This window comes from Magallana gigas, chromosome 2, assembly GCF_963853765.1.
Source record: "Magallana gigas chromosome 2, xbMagGiga1.1, whole genome shotgun sequence".
In the NCBI taxonomy this organism is placed as follows: Eukaryota; Metazoa; Mollusca; class Bivalvia; order Ostreida; family Ostreidae; genus Magallana; species Magallana gigas.
In genome coordinates, this window is record NC_088854.1 from 41,394,767 (window position 1) to 41,421,495 (window position 26,729).

The 26,729-nt window shown below is 34.5% G+C and overlaps 3 protein-coding genes across 4 annotated transcripts; 1 reads left to right on the forward strand and 2 right to left on the reverse strand.

Moving 5' to 3' along the window:
* The first annotated feature begins 865 nt into the window (after nt 1-865).
* LOC105335779 (uncharacterized) lies at nt 866-11,660 on the forward strand. 2 transcript variants are annotated; one of them, XM_011439876.4, is made up of 23 exons: nt 866-1,162; nt 2,078-2,108; nt 3,112-3,228; nt 4,478-4,595; nt 4,679-4,744; nt 4,890-4,955; nt 5,042-5,223; nt 5,571-5,647; nt 5,777-5,850; nt 6,107-6,264; nt 6,787-6,994; nt 7,091-7,212; nt 7,344-7,455; nt 7,719-7,874; nt 8,007-8,051; nt 8,141-8,851; nt 9,536-9,658; nt 9,790-9,907; nt 10,040-10,190; nt 10,449-10,511; nt 10,621-10,693; nt 10,983-11,036; nt 11,443-11,660. In XM_011439876.4, the coding sequence occupies exons 1-23, from the start codon at nt 973-975 to the stop codon at nt 11,611-11,613; spliced, it is 3,186 nt and encodes a 1,061-aa protein (XP_011438178.3). In that variant the 5' UTR covers nt 866-972; the 3' UTR covers nt 11,614-11,660. The 2 variants fall into 2 exon arrangements, with proteins under 2 accessions (XP_011438178.3, XP_011438170.3); XM_011439868.4 differs by having other exon boundaries at nt 915-1,162; nt 5,568-5,647.
* Nucleotides 11,609-16,994, reverse strand: LOC105335770 (ribosomal RNA-processing protein 8). The gene is made up of 7 exons (XM_034445072.2): nt 16,874-16,994; nt 14,232-14,346; nt 12,787-13,973; nt 12,560-12,689; nt 12,324-12,430; nt 11,931-12,027; nt 11,609-11,805 (listed from the first exon to the last, which is right to left on the reverse strand). The coding sequence occupies exons 2-7, from the start codon at nt 14,322-14,324 to the stop codon at nt 11,698-11,700; spliced, it is 1,722 nt and encodes a 573-aa protein (XP_034300963.2). The 5' UTR covers nt 14,325-14,346; nt 16,874-16,994; the 3' UTR covers nt 11,609-11,697.
* Nucleotides 16,995-19,069: 2,075 nt separating this feature from the next.
* LOC105335866 (kelch-like protein 3) lies at nt 19,070-25,141 on the reverse strand. Its single transcript, XM_066076660.1, has 9 exons — nt 24,603-25,141; nt 24,394-24,505; nt 22,983-23,949; nt 22,625-22,730; nt 21,702-21,861; nt 20,505-20,810; nt 19,760-19,937; nt 19,428-19,637; nt 19,070-19,149 (listed from the first exon to the last, which is right to left on the reverse strand). Exons 1-9 carry the CDS (start codon nt 24,750-24,752, stop codon nt 19,131-19,133), a joined length of 2,208 nt encoding a protein of 735 aa, XP_065932732.1. The 5' UTR covers nt 24,753-25,141; the 3' UTR covers nt 19,070-19,130.
* Nucleotides 25,142-26,729: the final 1,588 nt, after the last annotated feature.

A 26,729-nucleotide genomic window follows, 5' to 3' on the forward strand; every position in this document is an offset into this window, starting at 1 on the left:
AAATTATGAGATATGAAGTGATAAATGAATAGTATTACGTATGTGTACATGGGTGTTTATAACTCTTCTGATCTTGCTTTGCCTAAGTAGTTAGTAATCAATCCTTTTTTAGATAGTGTTAAACATAATTTTAAAATACCATGGTTACTTGCATATTACGAGACAACTATTTTCCAATGGAGAAAAATATATTAATAGGTGTCTCAAATATTTGTAATAAACAACACATTTCCCTAAGATAATTAACGTAGGTAAAACTACATGTAAAACACAATTATCTTTAAGGAATTATCCTTTACGAAAAATAAAATAAAATTTCGTGGGAACCGCTAGATGATAAAGTGGCGGATTTAGATGTAAGTGGGGCGCACCCGAGCATCCCCCCACCCGTATTGTCAAAATAAAATTAAATCACATTCTATCTGCCTAAGAAAAATGCACATCATAATTATTAGTTTTCTGGAAACTCGCGGGATTTCTTTACACTATATTGATTTTAACGGTGTTTTATGAAAGAACACGTTTTCTCAATGGTATAACATATAGAAAACCCATTTTAATCCCGCTGCCCGCGTCCCTTCAAATGTGACCAGAGGCGTGTTCAACAGAGCGAGCGCTCACGATCGCTCGCCAAAATTTGTGTTGCAGGTATTGGGAATTTTGGCGAGCGCTCGCGAGCGCTTGCACTGTTGAACTCGCCTCTGGACTCTGCTTTCAGCAGAGCCCGGCTAAAAAAATTAAATTTGAAAGATTTCAATGATAGAAATTGGTCATCACAATTACACTGAAAGAGAGCATTTTTGAAGAGATGTATTATTAGGTAGGCTAAATTTTATTATTATTATTTTTTTATCTGGACTGAATAACATTTGTCTAGTCTAATTATATTAATTACTTGGTCCGGGATTATAATGCGTATCCCATTTTCTTTCTATTTCTATCTAAACGTTTTGATGACCATGACAAAACAAGATGGCTGCCACCATGGAGGAAAACCCACATGATGCAAGAAATCGCCAATTTTATTCCCTCCCCGAGGAACCTGTTGCATCTGAATTTGCCGAAGATAGCACAGAATCAAAGGAATCCCTTTTAAGTTATATTCGAAATAATGTTATTGGAAAAGACAAGATTTTTAGCGGACCATTTGGATTACGAAAAGGTTGCCAGCCACTGAACAAGTTGTTATCATTGATTATATTGCTTTATTATGCTTCTATCAAATAACTCAAGTTACGTATAACTTATCCTTCTGAAAAACTTTAACCTATTTTTGACGATTTATCAACAAGCCCCTGTAATGCATCTGTGAGATGTCATGTAGCAGCGATAAATAGCATTGATTCCTAATAACTCTAAGGTCTGTCCCAGGGTTTTAATTCAATAACTTATTTTCTTATGAAATACGCATACTTTTCAGCATAGAACAGTTGAAATTGTCATTAGAGGAAAAAACTTTAAAGTACTTTGATGCATGTCAGACAATGTCCCCTCTTTTTAGTTGTTTACCGAGAGAAATTGAACAAGAATAAAAATATATTCTAACAGTCTTTACAACGGGTGTGTGAGTGTAGCTTTATTAGTCAAAGTAATTGATTAGATTAAAGTTGCCAATTCACAGGAAAGGTGTCGTTGCAAATACCATGGTACATCATAACATGTTTATTGATGACACAGTAACTTTGGGAATTTAGACAGTATGGCTCATTTGTTTTTAACTATCTTCATCATGACATATAAATACAAAATATTTGAACGAATTGTTTATTTACGGAATTCAATGACATATAAAATAAATTTGGTAAAGTCAGATATATGCATTTAGTGCGTTAACCCTTTAGCTCGATCTATCAGCATGATCAGTAGAGTGCTGGACTGGCATGCCAGACGATCCGGGATCAAACCCCAACAGAGGCAAAAAGTGTCTCTGTTACATATTAAGTACCATTATATGATTTAAGTCAAACATGTTTTGTCATGAGATTATTACAGAAGTAATTTATTTTTTATTCTTGCAAGTTGATACATCTACTGACTAGTAATTTGTTAAATATTGATTGTTGATTTCTTTCTTCAGTTACTTATACAGACTACATTGCATCTGGAAGGTAAAAAATCTTGTTCTATTTAGATTGCTTATTGTCCCCCGCCGCAACGCGGAGCAGGGACATAGAAATGCCGGGCGTGTGTCCGTGGGTCTGTGCGTCCGTGTGTCCGTCCGTCACACTTTTTTGTAAGAGCTCTCATGCCTACAAATTTTGACGGATTTTCATTAAATTTATACCAAATGTTTATACCACTATTACCTTGGTCAAGTTCGAAAATCAGCATTAGTCGATACTTTTTGTTGGCGTTATGGGACTTTGACCACAATAATGACTCCGTTTTATCCAAAAATTGACCTTGTAAGCGCTCTCATGCCTACAAATTTTGACGGATTTTCATTAAATTTATACCAAATGTTTATACCACTAATACTTTGGTCAAGTTCGAAAATCAGCATTGGTCGATAATTTTTGTTGGCGTTATGGGACTTTGACCACAATAATGACTCCGTTTTATCAAAAAATTGACCTTGTAAGCGCTCTCATGCCTACAAATTTTGACGGATTTTCATTAAATTTATACCAAATGTTTATACCACTAATACTTTGGTCAAGTTTGAAAATCAGCATTGGTCGTAAATTTTTGTTGGAGTTATGGGACTTTGACCACAATAATGACTCCGTTTTATCCAAAAATTGACCTTGTAAGCGCTCTCATGCCTACAAATTTTGACGGATTTTCATTAAATTTATACCAAATGTTTATACCACTAATACTTTGGTCAAGTTCCTAAATCAGCCTTGGTCGATAGACTCGATACTAGTATACTGCTTGACCGGCGGGGGACCCAGGAATTCTATTCTTGTTAATCATAGTTGTAGTAATGAAAATCTCATCAATATTAGCTTCTAATATTTTCCTGAAATACTTTTTGTGTTTGGATTTAAAAAAAATATTTTCAGTACTGTAATAACAAATGAATAGAATGCATGAAATATTGAGATATTTTAGATAGAATTACTGGTAGTAAATACCTACAAAGTTTTTGTTTTGTTTCCTTTGAAGAGCTCTGAAATTCATTGAAGATTACATCCAAAATGAGGTATTGCCAGATTATGGAAACACACACACCACTACCAGCTTAACTTCTCTTCAGACAACACTGTACAGGGTTGAAGCAAGGTATGTTTCCATGATGAAAGCCCCAAAGTCCTTTTTGTATTTTTAGTTGTCCCCCGCCGCAACGCGGTGCGGGGACATAGAAATGCCGGGCGTCCGTCCGTGCGTCCGTGTGTCCGTGCGTCCGTGCGTCCGTGTGTCCGTCCGTCACACTTTTTTGTAAGCGCTCTCATGCCTACAAATTTTGACGGATTTTCATTAAATTTATACCAAATGTATATACCACTATTACCTTGGTCAAGTTCGAAAATCAGCATTGGTTGATACTTTTTGTTGGAGTTATGAGACTTTGACCACAATAATGACTCTGTTTTATCCAAAAATTGACCTTGTAAGCGCTCTCATGCCTACAAATTTTGACGGATTTTCATTGAATTTATACCAATTGTTTATACTACTATTGCCTTGGTCAAGTTCGAAAATCAGCATTGGTCGATACGTTTTGTTGGAGTTATGGGACTTTGGCCGCAATAATGACTCCGTTTTGTCCAAAAATTGACCTTGTAAGCGTTCTCATGCCTACAAATTTTGACGGATTTTCATTAAATTTATACCAAATGTATATACCACTAATGCCTTGGTCAAGTTCGAAAATCAGCATTGGTCGATACTTTTTGTTGGAGTTATGAGACTTTGACCGCAATAATGACTCTGTTTTATCCAAAAATTGACCTTGTAAGCGCTCTCATGCCTACAAATTTTGACGGATTTTCATTAAATTTATACCAAATGTTTATACTACTATTACCTTGGTCAAGTTCGAAAATCAGCATTGATTGATACTTTTTGTTGGAGTTATGGGACTTTGACCGCAATAATGACTCTGTTTTATCCAAAAATTGACCTTGTAAGCACTCTCATGCCTACAAATTTTGACGGATTTTCATTAGATTTATACCAAATGTTTATTTCAATAATACTTTGGTCAAGTTCGAAAATCAGCATTGGTCGATCCTTTTTGTTGGAGTTATGGGACTTTGACCACAATAATGACTCCAGTTTATCCGAAAATTGGCCTTGTAAGCGCTCTCATGCCTACAAATTTTGACGGATTTTCATTAAATTTATACTAAATGTTTATACCACTAATACCTTGGTCAAGTTCCTAAATCAGCCTTGGTCGATGGACTCGATACTAGACAGCTTGACCGGCGGGGGACCTAGGAATTCTATTCTTGTTGTCATGGCTTTCAATGAAAATTTAAAATCAGTTTACTGGTATTTTCTTTTTTTCTTTTTATTATTAATTTAGGGATATTATACGGAACTCTGTTCATGCTAGTGAACATGACTCTGTGATATTCTGTGGAAGTGGCACTACAGCAGCTGTTCATAAAGTCATTCATGCACTAAATCTGGAGAGGCCACCAGTAAGTTTACTAGACTCTCAGTAGTAAAGATCCCTTTATTTTGTTTAGTAATGATAATTTTTAGTTGTTTATCTTGTTTACAGGTAGTATTTGTTGGGCCTTATGAACACCACTCAAGCTTTCTCCCATGGATAAGCATAAATGCAGTAGTATGTATTTTGAAAATAACAAGGTTCAGTTAATTTTGTTGGGTAAAAAAATCATGTACATATATAAATACGCTTTGCAACATGTAAATTGGACTCAACAGCATATATTGTTTTATCTAAATAATCTTTGATAAAATAATTTCAGATTGTAAGAATTCAAGAAGACAAGGGAGGCAGCATAAATATTGCAGACCTTGAGAGTAAATTACAGGTATCATTATTGTAAACTTGTTAGTAACAGCTAGTTGTTTGTATTGTATATATAATTTTCATCCGTCCTGGCTTTTATTTACCTAGCACTGGCAGTCATCTGGTCATCCTTTAATTGGGTGTTTTTGCGCTGCCTCCAACGTCACTGGCAGTATAGTGGATGTCAACTCCATCACCGTTTGTCTTCACAAACACGGAGCGCTCTCTTTCTGGGATTATGCTACAGCGGCTCCTTATGTCAAAATTGACATGAATCCAGTGTTGACAAGGTAGAGAAAGAGTACAGATTTCAAATAATTCTGAGGATTGAGTAGGCTACAGTTACAAGTAGCTCCCTGGTTATATTGATGACGCACTCTACTGGAACAAAAGACAAAACATCTTATAATACTTTTTACATGTGAATTGTTTATCTGTATTTGTAGACAATTTTTGGAATTAAATTAAATAGATAATACCAAGTGTAGCAAGAAGCATCCCTCATATATTTAAATGTTTAAGTACATGTAACAGAATATGTACAGCATTAGAATATGTATTAATGCATTGGTTTGCATATCAAGTTTTGTTGAAATCCTAATATTGTTTCTCATGAAATACACTTGTTTGTTAGCAGCGAGGATCAGCCATATGTTTACAAGGATGCTATTTTTATGTCAGCACACAAGTTTGTTGGAGGAGTCCAAACTCCAGGTACGATTAAAAGAGTGGAATTTACCAGCAAATACAATAAGCCTGGTAGATGCTCAAACTGATATTTTTATATTTATACAATATTGTGGGAAAGAGACAGATTTTCAGTTCTTTCATATTCTTTTCAAGGTATCCTGGTGGCAAAGAAAAAGCTTTTCAAGAATAAAATACCAGACAACTGTGGAGGAGGGACTGTATTTTATGTAAGAGATTTATTGTCACATTGTGCATGCAATGAAGTGATACACAACAAACTGTACATATAATATTTTTAAAACAGAAATTAAGAGGAATAACATTACTATTAATTATTTTATTTATGGGTACAGTGTAACAGACGAATGTAGATGATTTGCAAAGTATCTACTGTCCATGTTCATAATTTTATAAAATCACTATAGCTGTATTAGAAAGGATGTGGAGTTCATTGTTTTAATATGCATCATGGTTTTTTCACAGGTACGAAGAAAGAACTACAGGTTTCTTCAAGAGCCTGAGTTTCGTGAGGAGGGAGGGACACCTGCCATTGTAGAGTCTGTCAGGGCAGGGCTAGTGTTCCAGCTAAAAAATGCAGTATCTCCTCAAACAATCATGGAGAAAGAGGAGCAGCTTCGCAGGTAGAGCATCATTATGGTTTCTGAGCTTTGCTTCCCTCTACATGTTTTTTTCCACAAGTAAATTCACAAACAAAGGCTTTGTAAACAATACACAATAACACTTCCATGTTCTTTAGTAGTTTTCTCAATGTGATGAGGTGGACTGGGGCAAAACAGTTCCCAGGCCACCTGTAACAGTGTGATAGATCCCTCAACCCATAGGCAATACTACCAGTATACCAGTAGATACCAGGAAAATAAACTGGTAGTTTTATTGCTCATGAAAACACTTGAGTCTTCTTGTAGCATTGTAAGTTTACCATGTGTATTGTCCATTGTATTCTCCCCCCCCCCCCCCCCCCCAACAAAAATGATAATAATTAGGGAAATAGGGAAAATATTTTAAAAAATGGATTAAATTACATTGTCTTCAAGATGCCATTTGCCAAGATGACTGATGATTCTGGTTTCCCATTCAAAATGCTCTTATCTGTTATTATCTTGCACTACATTGAAGTTTTCTTTCCTCAAATTCATTTTCAGTATGGCTGTAGAGGCTTTCAAAGACTGTGAAAACCTGGTACTACTGGGTAATGCTGGAAACAAGAACAGCCTCCCTGTGTTCTCCTTCCTGATTTACAATCCTCAGGCAGGGAGGTTCCTCCACCACAACTTTGTGGCCAGTCTGCTGAACGACCTGTATGGGATCCAGGCCAGAGGGGGTTGTGCCTGTGCCGGCCCCTATGCCATGGTTTGTCCCGCTTTATTTGGCTTCAGTATCATCAGTCTTGTCTTCTTTCTCTCAAACTTTTTCAGGTTATGAAATGCCCATAAATTGACATTGCAGGATTTATTGGGGTTAGATGAAGCAACTTCAGCTGAAATAGAAAACCTGCTAGCAGAGGATGATAGGCTGGATAGAACACACTTACGGCGATATCGAGAGTATTCACACAGAGAAATCATCAGGTTCTTCTAACAATATTTTTTTTTCATGTACATGTAAATACAGTTAAGGGAGCTAACTTAGTGTAAACGTGTTGATTGTATGTATGCATCATGTTATATCATGGGTATTTTATATTTGCTTCTCTCTATAGACCAGGCTTTGTTAGAATTAATCTCCCCTACTTCATGGATGAAGAGACAGCTCAGTTTGTTTTAGAGGCTGTTAAAGCAGTAGCAAAAGAAGGATGGAAACTACTACCACAGGTCTGATTTATGTCAAATTATGGATCAAAGATTTTACCTGATCATTAATTAGATATTAGATAAACATTCTGTTCAAAATTCTTGCAATTTGAAAGTCTAGAGGGAACTGTCTATGCTTTACATTTATCCATTGACAATTTACATGAGATACCTGTACCATGCATTTACCATTAATGATATAAATGAATAAATAAATTTCTAGAGTGTTCTAATGCTACATCTTTAGTTAATTTAAGGTGTACATGTATTTATATATTTTACAGTACATGTGTAATCCTGAGACTGGGGAGTGGAGACAGAAAGATTTCCAAGTTTTCAAAGACAGGAAGTGGCTGGGTCACATTTCTTACAAATCAGGAGAGATGTCTTACAAAGTGCCTCCCCCAGTTGTCAAGGGACCTTTACCCACAGACTACAATGTAAGTATCTCTTGGTGCATAACCACATGTTGTATTGTTGGGATAATGATTGAAATACATTTTTTTCTTGTATTATTGAAATCTAATTTTGTCACATTAGGTTGTCAATAAATGGCATTTGTTTTTTTATAGGATTGCCTAGAGAAGTCCAGAGAACTTTTCAAACAAGCTGCAAAGGTTTGTGAAATATTTCTCTATAATTTAATGGGACACAGCTAATTCTGATTTCCATGATGTGACGCACATTTATTCATTGATATTTTCAGACCTGCGGGTATCAGCTACCAGATCATACCAACATGTTTGATGATAAAGCCAAGAAGTACCGCTGGTTCCTGTTACCCAGTGAAGCGGCGGACATTTTGTCTGGACACAATGTACCGAACTTCTCCTCCCAGCTTCCATTCTGTCCGCCTGCCCTCCGAGAGACAGCAAATTTACCTCCCTTTGCATTGGAGGTGACAAAGAATAATGGAGTTGTTTATACTCCTGTAACATTGAATCTATCTGAGACAAAAAGACATACCAATTTCTCAGAGAAACTGGTTCAGAACTTAGAAAAAGTACAGTGCAACCCTAACTGTTCAGAAATTAAAACTGATGGCTGTGATAGTGCCTGCAATGTGAATTCAAGTGAAGGAAAAATTTGTAGCTCTGATGCTAAACAGAGAGGAGAAAGTAAAATTTTTGATGACAATTCTAAAGCAACTTCAAATTCAACATGTCCTCTTGTGTGTGCTACAAGGAAAAGAGATCTACAGGACAAAACTGTTGAAAGCCCTTCTCCAAAAGCTGCTTGCTCAAACTCAAAACAGTTGAAAAGTGAAACGACAACTAAACAACAATTGTTGGACAATAATGTCGGAGGAGAAAGATCTGTCAATGGTGAACAGAATTCAAAGCCTGAACCAGCAAAGAAATCCCCAGCAAGTAAATGGTTCTCTCCTCCTAAGGCAATCTTTACAAAATTCCTCAAGGTAAGAATGTGATACATTTACAGGTACCTGGTATATGAATATTATATGTACAAGTAGAAATGTATGTGTATATACATTTACCTGTACCATTTTGCATTAGAATCTTATTTTTACAACAATTTATAATACATGGACTTGTAGAGTACTACTTGTATACCTGTGCCTGTATCAACAGTTACCACACAATAAAACTTACTGCGATTTTAAAAAATATAAAGATTTTCATATACATGTACAGGTACAGCAACTCAAGTAAACACTGTACAGTTAAACACAGTTATAGTGAACAGGCTTATAATGAATTGACGCTTACAGCAAAGTGATTTCTATTCCCCTTGACTTTATTACATGTTGTAAACTTGACAGATATAACGAATTACCCTTATAACAAAGCAAAATCACCTGTCACTGGCACTTCGTTATAACCATGTTTTACTGTACATGGAATCAATAACTACTTAAGTACACGTAAACATGGAGTTCCAATTTTGGTTTGTAGCATTGATTAAAATTGCAGATGGGGATATACTAGTACATGTACATTTTCAATTGCATATTAATCAAATCTGATCAAAGATTCTTGATAAAATGTATATAGACATTAGATATTAACCATGGGAATGCAAATAATTGGATTAGGAATCTGTAGATGGATTTTGACTTAAATTTATGTTTAATGAACAGGGTGTAGAGGACTACAGCATGCTGAGGGAGGGAGACCGGGTGTTGGTGTGTCTGTCCGGGGGGAAGGACTCTTTGTCTCTGCTACACACCATCAGACAGTACCAGTTCTACTGTAAAGCCAAGGTATGGAGTGTTCATATATCATTTAAACAGCACCCTTACTGAGACTTTAAAGTTGAGGAAGTGTCTGTTGTATGCAGTTTGAAACTTTACTCCTCAGTCTCTCATTGGTGGTTGTTGTAATTCTACGACAGGGACTGAAGTTTGAGTTTGGAGCTGTAACGGTGGACCCCCAGACCCCGTCCTATGACCCCAGTCCTCTGAAGCAGTACCTGGCCAGTCTCAGTGTTCCTTACTTCTACGAGTCACAGTGTGAGTATTACAGCTGTTTATTTTAAAAGGAATTAGAAATCACAAAGACAAAGTGCTATAAACAGTCAAACTGCAAAGTTGTCCATTAATTTTAGTGCCTTGGAAATTAAACTGATATTTTTTTCATTTTAGGTATCATGGATCAGGCCCAGAGTCTTGAGAATTGTGCGTCCATCTGCAGTTTTTGTAGTCGAATGAAGCGGGGCAGAATTTACGCATGTGCCAGGAAAAATGGATACAATGTTCTTGCTCTGGGGCAGCACCTAGACGACTTGTGTGAAAGGTATCAGAAGAGAATTCTCATAGGAATCATTCTTAAGAATATTTTATATCCATTTGTGAGTGAAAATACCAGTAATTTCTCAGAAATAAAAAAAACATCAAGTATTGATGATTCAGGCAAATTTCAATGTTAATGGACATGTTCTTCGTCAACATATCACCTAGTTTTAAACACTATGTGGTTATGAAATACTCATAAAATTGTTCTTTGTTGACATTAATTGACATGTACTATATGGTGTGTTTTTCATCCTTTTAGTTTCCTAATGTCATTTTTCCACAATGGAATCCTCAGGACCATGAAGGCTCACTATGATGTAGAGTAAGCATTCAGTAAAAAAGAATTTATCGTGACATGTTTATGAATCTAAAATATTATTGAAATTTACACATGGAAATTTTTTTCAACCAATATCTGAATTTTCTTGCAGAGAGGGAGATTTAAGAGTGATAAGACCTTTTGTATATGTCAGAGAAAAAGATTTGAGACTTTTTGCTGAAAAGGTATTTCTCAAACTTCACTAAGCTACTAACATTGTACATTTATCAAAAGCAACATTCTCTCTATAGAAGAATAAATCCCTTCGAAACCATTTTTAAATGAGGGGAAATTATTTTTATATTTTTATTGTAACTGTACATTTTTTATTGCTGATGTATGGTGATATTGAATTTAAATATTAGATTTCAACGTTTTGCAACCTTGACAAAACTAAGTGTACCAAATAAGCCTATTATGTACTGACAATGCATGTAAGTATACCGAATACTAATAACTTTTTTTCCATTGTAGAATAAACTGCCAGTAATTGCAGAAAATTGTCCTGCATGCTTTGAAGCACCAAAGGTAACATGACAGTTTAATTTTTAATTCTAACAAAAAATTTAAAACTGATTAATTTGCTTCAGTCTGTATTATCATCTATGTACTTAAGTATATACAACATCAATATTATGTGGTTCATGCCAAGATAAAACTAACAAGCTGGAGATGTTCAACCCAGAAACAATTTGTCTATATACAGCTTTAGAGTTCCATCACCTTTTTTTTTGACCTCGACAGATGTCATGACCTTTGACCTCATTAAATGCTTTCATTGTCAACCACTAAGGAAATTTCAATCTTGCCAAGGTTTTGGTTGTGGACATAAATAGAGACAGATGGAGCATGATCTTTGACTTTCAAAGTACATGTACATGTATTTATAAAAGAATAATTTAATATAATTTAAAATGACTTTTGTCCCTTACAGGAGAGGCACAGAACAAAACAGTTACTTGCTGCTCAAGAGATTCTTTTTCCCAATTTGTACAATAGCATGATGGCAGCCATGAAACCCATCATGGCCATTAATAAAACAGGCGTTCGAATCAGCGACATTTTGAACACCAAGGATGAAGAGACAGATGATATGGACATTTAAATTTTCCTGTATATTTATTGCATAGACATAAAAATCATATACAGTATTGTATAAATAAATTGTTGATTTAGAAAATTTCACATTCTATCTTTTTTTGTAAACACAAGGGTCAAGGGTTAACACAGGAGCTTTGGCTTTCGGTTTTCCTGTTTTCTTGAAAGTGAATATGTAGAACATTTTGTTTGACGTGTCCTGAAAAAGAAGAAAAATATAATACAATGTAATGTTAATGGCCAACTAGACTACTTGTACTTATCCTTGAAATGTGAACTTCACTTTGACCATGAGAATTGATGCCCATGAAGCTGTAACTGTACCTTTGACACTTGGTGGAATCCAAACTGTTCAACTTTTAACAGAAACTGAGGCAGACTATGGAACCTACTGGCAACCTCTGCAATTTTTAGCTGCCCACTGAAATTATACACGTCAATGAGAATTACTGGTTCGGGTACTACTATCATCTCATTTGTTTACATACATGTATACAATCAATGAATTTCAAATGAAAATAGTGCACACATTAATTTCACATTAATGAAAAGATTTTAATTTTAATATTTACTGGTACAGTTTATGAAATATAAAATTATGATTCTCATTTTATGTATGCTCTTTTCATGTGTCAGAGACAGTGTAAATGAGACAAATGCCTCTCGATACTTCATAAACTTGCATCAAAATATGGAAAATGTATCAGTGTGTCTCACCCAGTTTTGAGAACTCTGTGAGCCTCTGTCAAGTAATCTGCCAGATTTGTACCCATCAGTGAAAGACAGAACACGGCCACATCTACGCTCCCATTCCCCAATGGTACCTAAAATGCAAACAATCAATATACCAGGTACACTACATATTCCTTTATTTTTTCATCTTTTTTTCAATCTTGGTTTTGCATTGCCCTTACAAATAACATGGTATGTTCATGAACTTGTTGAAAACTTACATGTGCCATGTCACATGCTGTTACATGGTCATTCAGGGCAACCAAGTCAAAGGAGTGGACTTTATGTGGAACATTTCTGGCAATTTTTGCATCTCCACATCCAAAGTCGGCCACTACTTTATTACCAGGTCTGAAAAGTAAAACGATACATTCACATGACCCACATCTTTCTGTGCCCAAAATTTATCTATGAAAACCTTTCACTTTTACAAAAGATTTCGACTTACAATTGCTGAATGTCCTTGATGAACAAATCAACTGGATTTGCCGGCCATTTGTTGACCTGGGTCTGGAAGCCTTGATGGTAGACCTGGAACGCCTCCTCATCCTCCTCAAACATTTCCTGCGCCTCCTGACCAGTCTGGGTGTATAGCTGCTCATTGATATAGCGGAACCGGGCAGAATTCAACTGTTCCATCAACCTCTCCTTCAGGGAAAGAGACTTTGAAGGAGCTTTCTCAAGATCAGCCTCTTCATCTACCTTTATTTCTTTTCGTTTCTTCTTTTTCTTTCTGGCTTCTTCTACCTTGATCTCTTCTTCAAATTCATTTTCTTTCTGGTTTTTTGTTTTCTTTCTGGCTTTTTCCATATCATCCTCCTCGTTTATCTTCATTTCTTTGCGTTTTTTATTTTTTCTGGAGTCAGTTCTCTTTTCTATGGAACTGTCGGTTTTAGATTCCGATGCTGATGCCAACATCCTGGACAATATTGCAGGGTTAAATGTCGGTTTTCTTACCTTTCCATTTAAGTTCTTATTTGAGTCAGTTTTGGGTGTAATTTTAAATTTAACATCTAATGTTTCTGCACTGTTTGTATCAGCTGTCATAGTTTTGTTTTTCTTTCTTTTCTTTTTACTTACTTTTGACAAATTCTTACTAATTAAATCACTATTTTCTCCATTTTTATCCATCTTTATGCTTACACCTGAACGACTTGCTTCATCATTTGACACCGTCTTCATGAAATGTATACTCTTTTTGCCATCTGGTTTTGAACCATCTGTATTTGAACTAGAAAGTTTCCCCAGTGCCTCTTTCGCTGGTTCCCTAATCCCAGTGGTTTTTTCTTTTATCTCCCTCCTCTGGAGATTTTTACCCCCAGGTTGTCTTGTCACACAATTCTCCGATTTGAATTTATTTTTGCATTTTGTGTTTTTTTTCTTTTTTTTACTCTGATGTGCGTTTATTTTGGAATCACTTTCCTTGTTTTCGGGTTTTTGTTCCGAATTTTCACTTTGAACACTGATTTTCTTTCTCTTTGAATTGTCGTCACTGCTCACCGATTCAATTTTCCTTTTTTTTGCCTTCTTCTTGGCCTTTTGGTTTTCTATTTTTATATCTGTGAATTCTTCATGACTGCCAGCTAATCCTCCACTTCCTTTCTTCTCCTTGACTTTCTTTTTCTTTTCTTTTTTCTACAATAAAAACTGGAAGATTTTCAATCCTTCCAAATATTTATGGTTTTTATGCATTGATAAATACAGGTTTAATATACTGTATCAATATTCATGTACCGTATATATGAAGCAGCAAGATATTTTTAAAAAATGAACTAAACTACATTTACAATTACAAAAGAGAATGAGGGAATATAAATGCACAGATCGTATGTTACAGTATCTATGATTGGCATTTCAAACATCACTATGGACAAGTTAGAGCTTATTACATACTGAATTGGTAGGAATGAAACTTCTGCTAAAAAGACTTCGGTTCAGACTATCCGTCTCTTCACTTATATCCCATGATTCAGACTCGAAGTCCATAGCGACTTTTCTTTACGATGACCTGGAAAGAAATCTAGTCAAAATATACACACTTGACACTAGCCCCAACAATTGTTTAAATCCATTTCCATGTAGATGAATAACTTCTGGACTACCAATAATTGATTACTGACTTGCTGAAAAAATTTTTAAACTTTTATTTATAACATTTAATGCCTGTTATATATATTGTTGTCACTATGATCAACTTTTAATCGATGATCAGTTGGAATGCTTCAAAGGTTGTCAATTTAAGATAATCGATTAGAGATTTTATAATAAATTGTAATATTTTTATTACATTAACACTATCCCTATCTTTTTCTTTATTACGGTACTGTATACAGTGTTATTTTCGGTTCGTGTTATTTTCACCCTTCTTGCAAACAGTTTCACCCGTCTTGAATTCGGCCAAACATAGGTTTGTTTAAAGAGAAATAACTTAAGACTTTGGCATTTGCCCAGTCTTAAATTCACCCGCTGACAACAAGGGTGAAAGGGGCGAAAATAAGTCAGGGGCGAATATTTCCCTGTATACAGTATTCTGTATTAAGTTTAATGAAATGAAAACTGTTACAAACAGGGTTTTTATACATCAATCTCAAAAGAAAAGTAACATTTTAATTGATAACAATACAGGATATGCCTTATAAGATTTAAAAAGTTTGTGCAAATAGCACTTATATACTTCAAACTAAACAATTATAATAGCATTAAATTTAGTGCCCTATTTTAATGAATTTGATACAATTCATAAATGACTCAATTATTGGCCAATTATCAGTTGGTAATAGACAACCGAATCTGTCGATTAATCGTTTACAATTTTTTTCAATCGATTTGACATTACTGCTATTACGTGTCAGAATTGCAACGACACAAACAACAATTTACTGTATTAAAATTTTGAACAATTCAGTGTCATTTTTAATAAAAAGAAATCATCTGTTTTCTTTTTTTCAAAAGGTATGCATTAAATAGCTACTCAAGTTATACTGGTATAATGTTATCTGATTTATGTTGGTACATATATCTCTATCCTCTAGAATTCATTCCTCCTCTGCCTCCCCCCCCCCCATTCATCCTTCAATCTTTTTTTTGTTTGATAAGTTTGTGACTTGTGACTGTTCCTGTACTGTATGTGAAATGGAAAGCATGCCTTAGCTAGATTTTCTTTGACCTTGAGAAAATAATACCAGTACATCAAAAATGTACCAGTAATTCTTTGCAAAATCTTTCAGGTTTCAAATGACTTAGCCAGCAGAATACCAGGACATCATTAACAACAGCAAATCAATATTTACTTAATTAATTACTTATTATATTCACTTTACTATTTAGTTTCCTACCCATTACATAACAGTTCTTTTGTAAATTAATACTAGAATGATGAATCTCCAGTGGCAGCAGCTCATCATTCATGTTAAGTGCCAGTTATCTTACTTTTATTACAACATGAGCTGAATAATATCATTTATTATTCCTTTCCATGTAAAACAAATACATCAACACTATCAAATACACTCTCATGAAATTATTTATTTTTGTGACCAAATCTAACAAAATCAACTTTAATGTCAACTTCTTTTTGCTTGTGACACTTGAATGTATTTTTGACATCAAATTCAAATTGTCCAAGAAAATCAATCTTCAGTCCCCAATCCTGAGCTTTTTTCTTCAAATGTTCCCGAGTAGAAGACTTATGAAAAGAATAAACAGCATTTGTTGACATCATTAAACCAGTCCTCACAAATTCCATGTCAATGCCTTTATTCTTCTTTGTTCCAAATGGAGGATTCATTATAACAATATCAAATTTCTTGGACAAAAGTTTTTCTGATGTGTCGTCCGAGTTGGGACAAATATTTACAATATCCTGTTGAAGTAGGTCCACGTTAAATATCTCAAAATCCTCCAAATTTTTTTGACAGACTTCCAAAGCCTCTTCATCAACATCGATTCCCAGGACATAAGAAGCTCCCAGCATCACACAGCCTATGCTCAAAACCCCACAGCCACAACCAAGGTCCAGAACAGAACAACCATCTATGTCTCCAAACTTTGTTTGAATCTCGTGAAGCATAATTGCTGCAATATGAGGTGTAGTTGGATATTGCTCCAACAAAATCTTTGGGTTTTCAAAAACGTCAACACTCTCCAAATAGCCCTGAAGCTTTTTTAATTTCATTTTTGAAATGGCCATTGTCAAGCAATGAAAACACGAGTGCCCAAATAAAAATCTGAAAAGAGATGAATTTGTGTCCTCACCTTTGCTCTGACATTACCAGTGAATTATATAGGCAATGACTTCAAAACAATAATGCACAAAGCTGTTTTTTGTACGTTGTAAAGGATTTAGGTGGATAAATGAAACAATTGTGTCTATTAACTACAATGATTTAAAAAAAACCCGTATGAATATACATACTGGTAGTGGTACACTATGCTACACGTGTTAAAGAATCATTTTTTTGCATTTTTTTAAAAATCCAATACTATATTCTTGGTTTCGATGAAACATTAAATTTAAACAATCAGTATAAGTTTACCTTCAGAATAGCGGTTCTGTGAATTGCACTTATGTACACTGCAATCCCTCGATAAGTATATGATATCATTAAATTGATTAAAGCATTGTCGACTTCATGGACGTCGCCATTTTATTTAGGTAAAAGTAAAACCAAGGCCGGGTCATGTCTCGGAAATCGGTACATCAAATATTACCGAAATGACAGGATTTACTGGTATGAGAATGCTGGAGAAAACTTACCCTGGAGAAAACGTACCCAATTCCTAGGGTACGTTTTCTCCTAGCTGCAGGACTGTAGCTCCCGGTCTGAAAAAAATCGGATGGACGACCTGGGAGCTACAGTGCCTACCATAGGAAAAATCTGCAATTTACGGCGCACAAAAAACTGCGCTAGTTTTGGACTTATTAACCTTATTTTCACATAAATTCTGTAAAAATAATTGAAACCATTAAATTCCTCAGTCAATTTACTACTGATATCCTCACTTTACTTGCCTCAGACTTTCTCTTAAACATGATAACCGAACTCGGAAAATGAAGTATGTCAATTTACGTCGAGATCGAGAGTCGCCATTTTTAAATGTAAACAAACTTGCACCACTTTAATTTACAGGGCTGCTGGTGGTGTTTAAAAGAATATCAGAGGCAAGTAAAGTGACGATATCTGTAGTAAAATGTCCGAGGAATTTTTTGGGATAAAATATTTGTACAGAATGTGATCACAAATGAGATTAATAAGTCCAAAACTAGCGCATTTTTTTGTGCGCCGAAAATTGCAGTTTTTTACTATGGGAGGCACTGTAGCTCCCAGGTCGTCCATCCGATTTTTTTCAGACCGGGAGCTACAGTCCTGCAGCTAGTTTTCTCCAAGAGAAAACGTACCCTGTAAAATTATTTTTAAAAAAAATTGTAATAAATATTCTGGGATGCAATAAATTATATTATATACAATAAACATTTGTATCATTTGTTTTTATATACATAATCACGTACATTAATTAATTTTTTTATTTTTTTTTTTGGGGGGGGGGGGGGGGTGTTGGTGTTGTGTTTGTTTTGTGTGGTTTTTTTTTTTTTGGGGGGGGGGGGGGGGGTCGTCTGCTTTTAAGTGTTATCGCTAAAAATGTTGTAAAATAATGTATATATAGCCATTAACCTCATCGTTTGATTACAATGATCTTTGATGGATTATTTTGAACAAGCCTAATTTAAAATGCAAAACACTTCTAAATCATTTTTCAATTCCCATGAAAAACGTGTTTTTTTCCAACAGAAAGAATAACCAAACAGTAGTGAAGTTTCTCTGTTTTAAAAGTGGGGTACGTGGCTAATGAAAGGGGATTTATATCCCTGATGCAAAATCCTGTGACCAGTTTCTCCGGATCCTTGCTCCGACCAATGTTCACGGTATGGAAAATGCTTATCAAGCATCTTCGCTAGCCAAAGGCTTCTCACGAAACCTTGGCAGCTTGGGTTCGTGAGAAGCGGTGCGGATCAGAAACCCTTTTCTAGCGAAGATGTATTTTTGTGAAACATCTTAATTGTTACTAGCTAAAATTTCCCGAAAAGCATAATCAAACTTCAATCAACATCGATGTTAAAAGAAAAGAGATACAATTTGTTTGAGTAATTTAAATGCTTTAGTTTGTTTGCAACATTCTTTTTTCGATTGCTATACATACTTTTTTGTTTTTGGTCCCTCCGAAAAAATGATAAATGAAGTTTTATTCATTTTTGATATTACGAAGATTTTAACATAAACGTTAATTATATATCGGTAATAATATAATAATAATAATATAATCAGTAATAATAATAGTGTAAAAGCGGGGGAGGGGGATTGTGTTGTGTTAAAACAGTGTAATGAATTACAGAATTTGATTTGATTGATTGAAAAACAGAAACAAAACAATCCCAATTTGAATATTTTTGAAAAGTAAGTTATATTGACTTATAAGAGTATGTCAAGTATTGGCCATTTTGCCATAGCAATTAAGCCCACACAATGCTGGCTCTATTTCAAGGCCGGGTATTTTCATAATCATTACATGCAAACTTATCAAATAAATTCAAAGTAAAATTTAAAAAAACCCTGAATACCAACAGTTGCATACAATTTAATTACTCTTGCCACATCATACATAAATGTTTCTAAAATATCCACTTAAAAAAAAAGTACACTGACAATGAAGATTTAAATTTGATCAAGTTAAGATTTTAAAATTTTCCTTAAAAAAAAACAACTCCAGAAAAGATTTCAGTTTGATGGATGGGCCTTAGTATTTTCTTAACCACCTGAAAACAAAAAGATATGAAAAGATTACTTTATAATCATAATGTACATTTATGAATTACAAAAACTGTTAAGTATAACTAATCCAGTGAATAAATGAGAAATACTATTTGACCACAATTAAACCTTAAAATAAATACAAAAAGGAAGAAAACTATGAAAAAGTTCTCACATTACTTACATCATTTACTAAAATTCATTGACAATTAAGGCAGATAAGTCTTATCAGACAAGAAAAGCTATGATGACATAGCTTTAATATGACTTCTTTTATACTTACTTATTGGTTTCCATGTTGTAGAACAATTTAACTTTGTTCTCATAGTAAAAACTGGAGGGCTGCCCATGATTCATTTGACTGTATCCCCCTTGCAGACAAACATTGCCCCCCTCAGCCGAGGTAGCGGCAGCAGCCCTGGGCTCAGGGAGTGCCTTCACATAGAACCAACAATTGGTTCTAGGATTATAACACTCCACCGATGAAAGCAAGCTGAATTGATGAAAAATATATGAAAATAATTCTAAAAGTTGTCACCCAATTTTCTTTTGATTAATTTTAATCAATATTTCTCTTTTTTGTCCTGATAATTGTGAAGACATACTGGTACATACCGATTGCCTTCACCTATTCCACCAATAGCGAATATATAGCCATCTACTTCACAAAGGGAATGCTCCATCCTCGCAACATTCAATGGAGCCACTGGTCTCCACTCTTTGGTTTCATGTGAGTACACCAATACTTTATTGGTGGGGGAGGGACACTCCGAATCTTTGTACCTGGCTCCACCTACAAAAATTGCATAATCAGATTATCTTGCATTGATTTTAACATGATTTGATTTGACAAATATATATTAATATTTTCTTCAAAATGAAAATTAATTTGGTCAATTGCAGTTTTTGCTGATTTTGTGACATGCTTTGCCCCAAACCCTGTCAAAGTCCCGTGGAAATTCAACCACCTTGATCTATCTAATACTACAATCTTGATAGATCTCTAACACTGATTTTTTCCCTTAAAAATTAAGACATTTAGTTTCCATTTTAAAGTTTATAAGATATGGTCAAGAAAAAAAAAGTTCAGACACAGTAAAGGAAGAAAACATGTCCTTCCGTCTAGAATCTTGGTGACATGATAAACTAAAAGCATTACATAAGCCTAAGTCAAGCTTCATTATCTAACATTTTGAACTGATGATCAAAGAGAAGGTCATATCCACAGGGAAGAAACATACAGAAGTTTAAAAAAGAAACAATAGAGAGAACTTCCAATTTACTTCCAGATGTTCATGGTACATGTATTTTAAAGAGTTACTGACATTCTATAAAATGAGGTAGAACTGTATCTACTTACCAACCATGTACCACTGGTCTCCTCCCCACACCATCTCTTTTCTGGAATCCTCTCTGCCACCATCAGAGAGGGGCAGCTGGTCCTGCATTCGATCTCTTTTACTCCTTTTCTTTTTGACATGTTTGTCATTGCTTTTTCCCTCCACTATGGAAACATGTTTTTGCTTTGGTTTCCTCCCCATCATACAATCCATGCTTTGTAGTCCAGTTGGGTTGGGATGATTGTTAAAGCCACTGGCTGGCTTTCCAGCCAGCCATGCCAGAACTTTAAAGTCATTCTCTTTTTCTTTGTCATTCATCATAGACCCTAGGTAAAAATGTAATTTACGATAATATAATAAGCTGTTTTACTTTTAAGCAAGTTCAATTATTACAAAATAATAAACTCTGGTCGTCATATGTACATAATTAGGAAGCAAGTGACATCCCTAGCTCTGTTTTAATACCTATCTGAATACCTAACTGCATGCATGATTATATATATATATGTTTCAACATCAATTTCCAAATTGATAATGAAATTATTTGTAGAGAAGTTTTTTAATACTCTGTCCCTGGGACAGACCGTAATTATAACATCTTCTAAATGAATTTCAAATTTAAATATTTAAAGTGTCTAAAAATTAGAAGCATTCATGCACTTTGATAATTAGGTTTGTTAGTTTAAACCTTGATCAACTTAAATTTGAAAGTATCAAACTATCAATGCCTTTTTGCCAACTACATCAAGTGAATAAATGTGACATAAAGATGAAATGATTAAAATGTGGTTATGTACAAATAAGATGGTTATCTAAGCTATACCTAAATAGTACATTAATTGTTACCAAGGTAAACACCTACAGTAAAAATCGCTTACAAGGAATTTTGATAATTAATAGAATAATAGGTTTAGATGGGATTTATGAATGAAATTGTAATATTTTACCCATCATTTGTTAAACTCTCTTCTACTAATATGTACTCATCAAGAAATAAAACTCCTTTATCCCAAGAGGTCTTTATACATGTAAATGAGTTTTACCGAAAATGATAACTATACTGAAAGTCACGCCATGCTACGTCTACTTGTACATTGTCAATTTTCTCATGATGAGCCTGGAATTATATACTTTTTACGGTTTAATCCTCCTTTTTATATCATTTTATCATCAATTTTTTTTAACTTTTTGATGGTATGTTGACAATAAAATATTACATTTTGATTCCTTGTATTGCTTGATACAAGGTGCAGAAATGGTGGACCAGCTTTGACTTCGGGAACAGGCATGACGATTAAAATCCTCGATAGCATCTTCCGTCATTAGAACAATGTCATAAGTGACATCGGGTTCCTTGAACTCAGAGCTACAGTGTGTCTATACGGGCAACAGAAAGAAGGAAGACAGAAAAGGAATAGGTCAGAAGAACAGAAATAAAGATTAGAATGGAATGTAACATTAAAATGTTGAAATAGCTTATGTTTACAATGCACATTGAAATGTTGAATGAAAAATTGAAACATTAAAAAGGAAATGATATATATCAAATATATTTATGATTTTAAGCCATCTCACAAAGAAGTTTTTGTTCTCTCCATAAGTCAACTACCTTAATAAATAAGAATGTAATTCATGTAGGTATATCTAATAAAATTCTTGGCATCATATTAATCATATTAATTCTCATGCATGCATGCAACTTTGAAAATAAAACTGAATTTTCCTTCCTAAGTTCATGAATATTGCAAGTCAAGAAAGGGCAAACAAATGAATTTCAAGGTGGTTTATAATCAATACAGTCATTCCACTAATTCATTCCAGTTTTGAGGCGAGTTTTTAACAATACTGCATGTACTTACCTTTGACAATACTTTATATACAGACCGATGATCAATATATCTAAGCATATGATTTGCTGCACATGGAGCAAACCTGATCATGCTGTCAATTCAGCCGGTTATTATTTATAGAAGCATCATCTTTTAGTGTGGAAGTAAAATTAACTATACAGGTAATTAACCTGCCTATAATAATACTGTATAAATTAATTAAAAAAAACACTGCATTAAAATTAATGTAAAAGGAAAAACAATTTGGTACACTGTACACATGTTATAAAGAAACATAACTATTCATGCACCTTTAGATATTGCTCAACACTCCCTCCACTGTTGGCAAGGCTCCTAGGTTCTTGAATCTCCAGATTCAGAGGGTCTTGCTGATTGAGGCTGATGGAGGTTTGAACCCTGCACCAAGGTATAAAAGATGCATTGAATTCACATATTCTTTATATTACACTGTCATTTTTTAATTTCACAATAAAATAGAGTAGATCCTTTAATATGCATGTTTTACATAACAGACTGGTAATATATATGTATATGCCTTATTACTTATGTTTATTATTATGTTTATTGTTTAATTTCAAGCTATAAACCTATGATTTATCTTTTTCATATATAAAAAGTAAGGTAATATTGAAGAGTACATGTACTTACCAGTTAGCCATAGTGATCAAGCCCACACAATGGGGGCTCTGCTTAAGGGCGGGGCATTTTATGAAGCATTCCATCAATTGCTGGCTTGATAGGTGTGAGAACCTAACCGTATCCATTACTTTCTGCAGATTCTTCATTCGATCCCCAAGATGGTGAAGCCAACTTACGGCGCTCTCAAATATGTCCATCTCTGAACTCACATTGAGCCTATCATTAGACAAAATCATGCAGACTGTGTCCACATCCAAATCGTAGAAAGAGGAACTGTTCCTAATCTCAATAAAATTTTTAGCTATCACATCCATTAGAAAGTCACAAAGTTGAACATCTTTACGACTCCTCATCTTCTGCAATAGTTTCAGCATGTCATGGTGACCAAGAGAGGAGATCTTCTGCAAACACATCTGTGTGATTTGCTGCACTTCAAACATCCGTGAGAGATCAAGTACCTCATGCAGACAATCAGGCTTCATGTGATTGATATTGCCAGAATAAATGCCATTTAGGAATGCCTTCAAAGAACTCTCTGAAACACCAGTAACCTTAATTTGCCTAGGTCTGATAGGTGGCTGAGTAAAGTCCTTGCTGTCAAACATCTTCTCAAACAACGGACTCTGACTAGCAAGGACGACCTTATGCACCGGGTAAATGATGCTGCCCAGTTTGAATGAAATGTCACATATCTGTTCTCTGTTATAGATTTCATTCAAATATTGGCCGATATTGGCATAGTGTTTGGTGTTTGAAGCCTGTATATGGCCTGAGAGTGGTGCACCATTTGTTTCATTTTCAGCCTTTGGAGATGATTTTCTAAGGTTTCTGGGGACTTCATCATCTGAGGCAGCTTTAAGGTTTCTGGGAACCTCATCATCTGATGCAGTTGATGAAACTGAACTTGGGGGAGAAACCGAACTTGGTGGAGAAACTGAACTTGGTGGAGAAGGAGTCTGGTTTTGGTTTCTGTCCACTATAATTGTATAAATAAATTCTTCAAATAAATGATACCTTCATAACAAAGTTTCAAAATGATTTAAAAATTGAGAATTATTAAAATAAATTTCTAAATATCTTATGATCTTAAAGTCATTCCTTTAATAGCATACCCCCACTAACTTTCAATAAATTTAATTAATCTCCTGAACTCAGTGTTGGAAGTTGTTTCTATTTAATCAATGCTGCATTAAACAGCTTAATAGTTGACTATTTTAATCTTATAGAAAATAGATTTCCTTTAATAATTGTATTTTTAGTAAGAAAAAAAAAAAGGTTTGATAAAAAATATTTTGGATTGAAGCTTACAAACCTTTTGTCATTTGTTCAGAGAAGGCAAGCAAACTTTTTTTATGGTGAGCCAAGTAAATGCTAACAGGATCCAATAAATATATACAAAGTAAAATACAAATAGCCCTACCTTTCTGCTGAATATTTCTGAATTTCATGGAGTCCAAAACCACAGACCCAGAGGAGGAAGTTGTAGATGTATAAACTCTAGATGTAGAAGCTCCCAAGGCAGCTTTTTCAGCCTTAAATACAATGAATATATTTCAAACAATAAAAAAATAGATTAATAACAAATGTAAACAAAATCATTACTTTTATATTTTAAAAGCAAAAACTTACTTTCATCCTCTCTTGCCGCTTCCTCTCAAGCCAGCAGGCCTGAGGGTCGGCATCCTCTTTGCTCATGAAGCTGTACCAAACGTCCCGATTTACTACAATCGGTTCACGCTTGGGCAGGACTTCGGTTGTCACAATCACAGGGTCCTTCATCTTTGGACACGATGAATTTTAAGATATCCGATACGGCCTTTCAAATTTCTGAGGTTAATTAAAGAATAAAAATAAATTTACAGTTGATAGACTGTTCCAATTGAACGATGTATATAACCACACACGAGTACCCGACACTTCCGACGAATCGATGGGCGATGGCGAAGATTGATAGTATTCACAAACTATCAATCTTTGGGAGTCACGAAAACGCAGCTTCTCTCTAGCAATACTATTAAGTAACTAAGGAAGTCTAAACATGCCCGCGCATTTAACTTGAAATGGCAGGAAGTAGCATAATATCTAGTCTATTCGTTGAACAAGATATTTCCGGATTTTTGTATAACAGGCAAATCAAAAGTCGATCAATGCATGTAGCATGTAGATTTTAATTTAAGAGCTAATAAAGCAAAAAAGTATTTCACTTAATCGTAAAAACGCAAATATCCTTAGTTACATATAAGATATATCTTCAAAGATACGATACACGGATATGTATGCATGATGAATATTTCACATGTTTTAAAAAGAATATTATACTGTATAAACTTTCTTGAAATTTTGTGGATCGTAAAGATATGTCATCGTTGAGTATCCAATCTAATTAAAATTAGATGTGCTGAATCCGCGCTACACGGCCCACAGGTTGTTGAGGACGAGACCCCCCCCCCCTTCCATAAAATATGAAACTAATTTATAATTTGGGCTTCCTGATTTATTCTTACGTGATTTATTTCTCAAAGCATACGTTGATGTATACTACACTAATATAATTCACAATCAATGTAAAATAATCCATGTAAAAAATATATATAAATACACCACTATAGTAAAAAAGAGCGTCTCTTTTTATATACCAGTAGTGTATATTTTTAATACATATTTTTACACATGTAGTATGCATTAACAATTTTTAAATTCTAGCATGCTTTAAGAAATAAGTCATGAAAAATATCTCGGGAAGAGGGGTAAATATGGGGGGTGGGAGAGGGTCCCTTGTGATATAGCCTACAGCTTCTCCAACGTTTGAGAAACGGCAGTGGATTCAGAACATGTACACCTACTTGCGTTTTACACCTGGTGTGTCCATGAATGAAATATAATAAAAATTGGTGACTATGCGTGGCCAGACCCTTAAACAAATATTTGCTTCTTACATTGAATCATCGTCGCAAACCACGGTTTTGAGTCCACAAGTTTCCTCAAACCGGGTGATGATGGAGAGAATCGATGTGAATCACACGTGGGTCACCGACGATGACATTGAATTGATATAAAATTAGATTGTTGAGTATCGTTAATATGATGTAAAAGATTAAAGGATTATCCCAACAATTCACCTGTAGCTGTCTGAGATTTATTATCGGCGAGTACATGATTGTATGCTTTTACTGAAGTTCACTACTGGGTACAGTGCACATTGGATTCAATTTTTTGGCATGCATCGAGTACTATTACAATGCATATCAAAGGCAAAATTCGTTTTGCCGACGATGCTTGAATTATTTATGTTAAAATAACAAGAACTGCATTGCAAAAAAAAAAACAAACAAAAAAAAACATACAAACAAAAAACAACATCTCAGTACATGTTATAGTAGACTCCATTAGCACGTTAACAATTACTTTTCTTATATTGTTAGAATGTATATTATCTTATATAATTTAAAACCATGCTTTTTATGATTCAGCCTATTTATGCCGAGTACAGCACGATCTCAAGGTGGTTTTGGACACCTCTCGATATCAATCTGAATAAAAGTACACTAACGTGTTTTTTTTATGATCATTGAGACTGTTGTTAATAAACTTATATATTATCTAGAGTATTAGGCTTGCTCAACTTCTTACAACAAAATTTTCTAAATACAAGAGATGTTTGTGGAACACTTATGCTCCCTCCTTTAAAGATTTATGTGAAAAAAATAAACGGAAACTGCAAATAGTTGGAATTTTTCGAAGGGGCAAAACTCGATT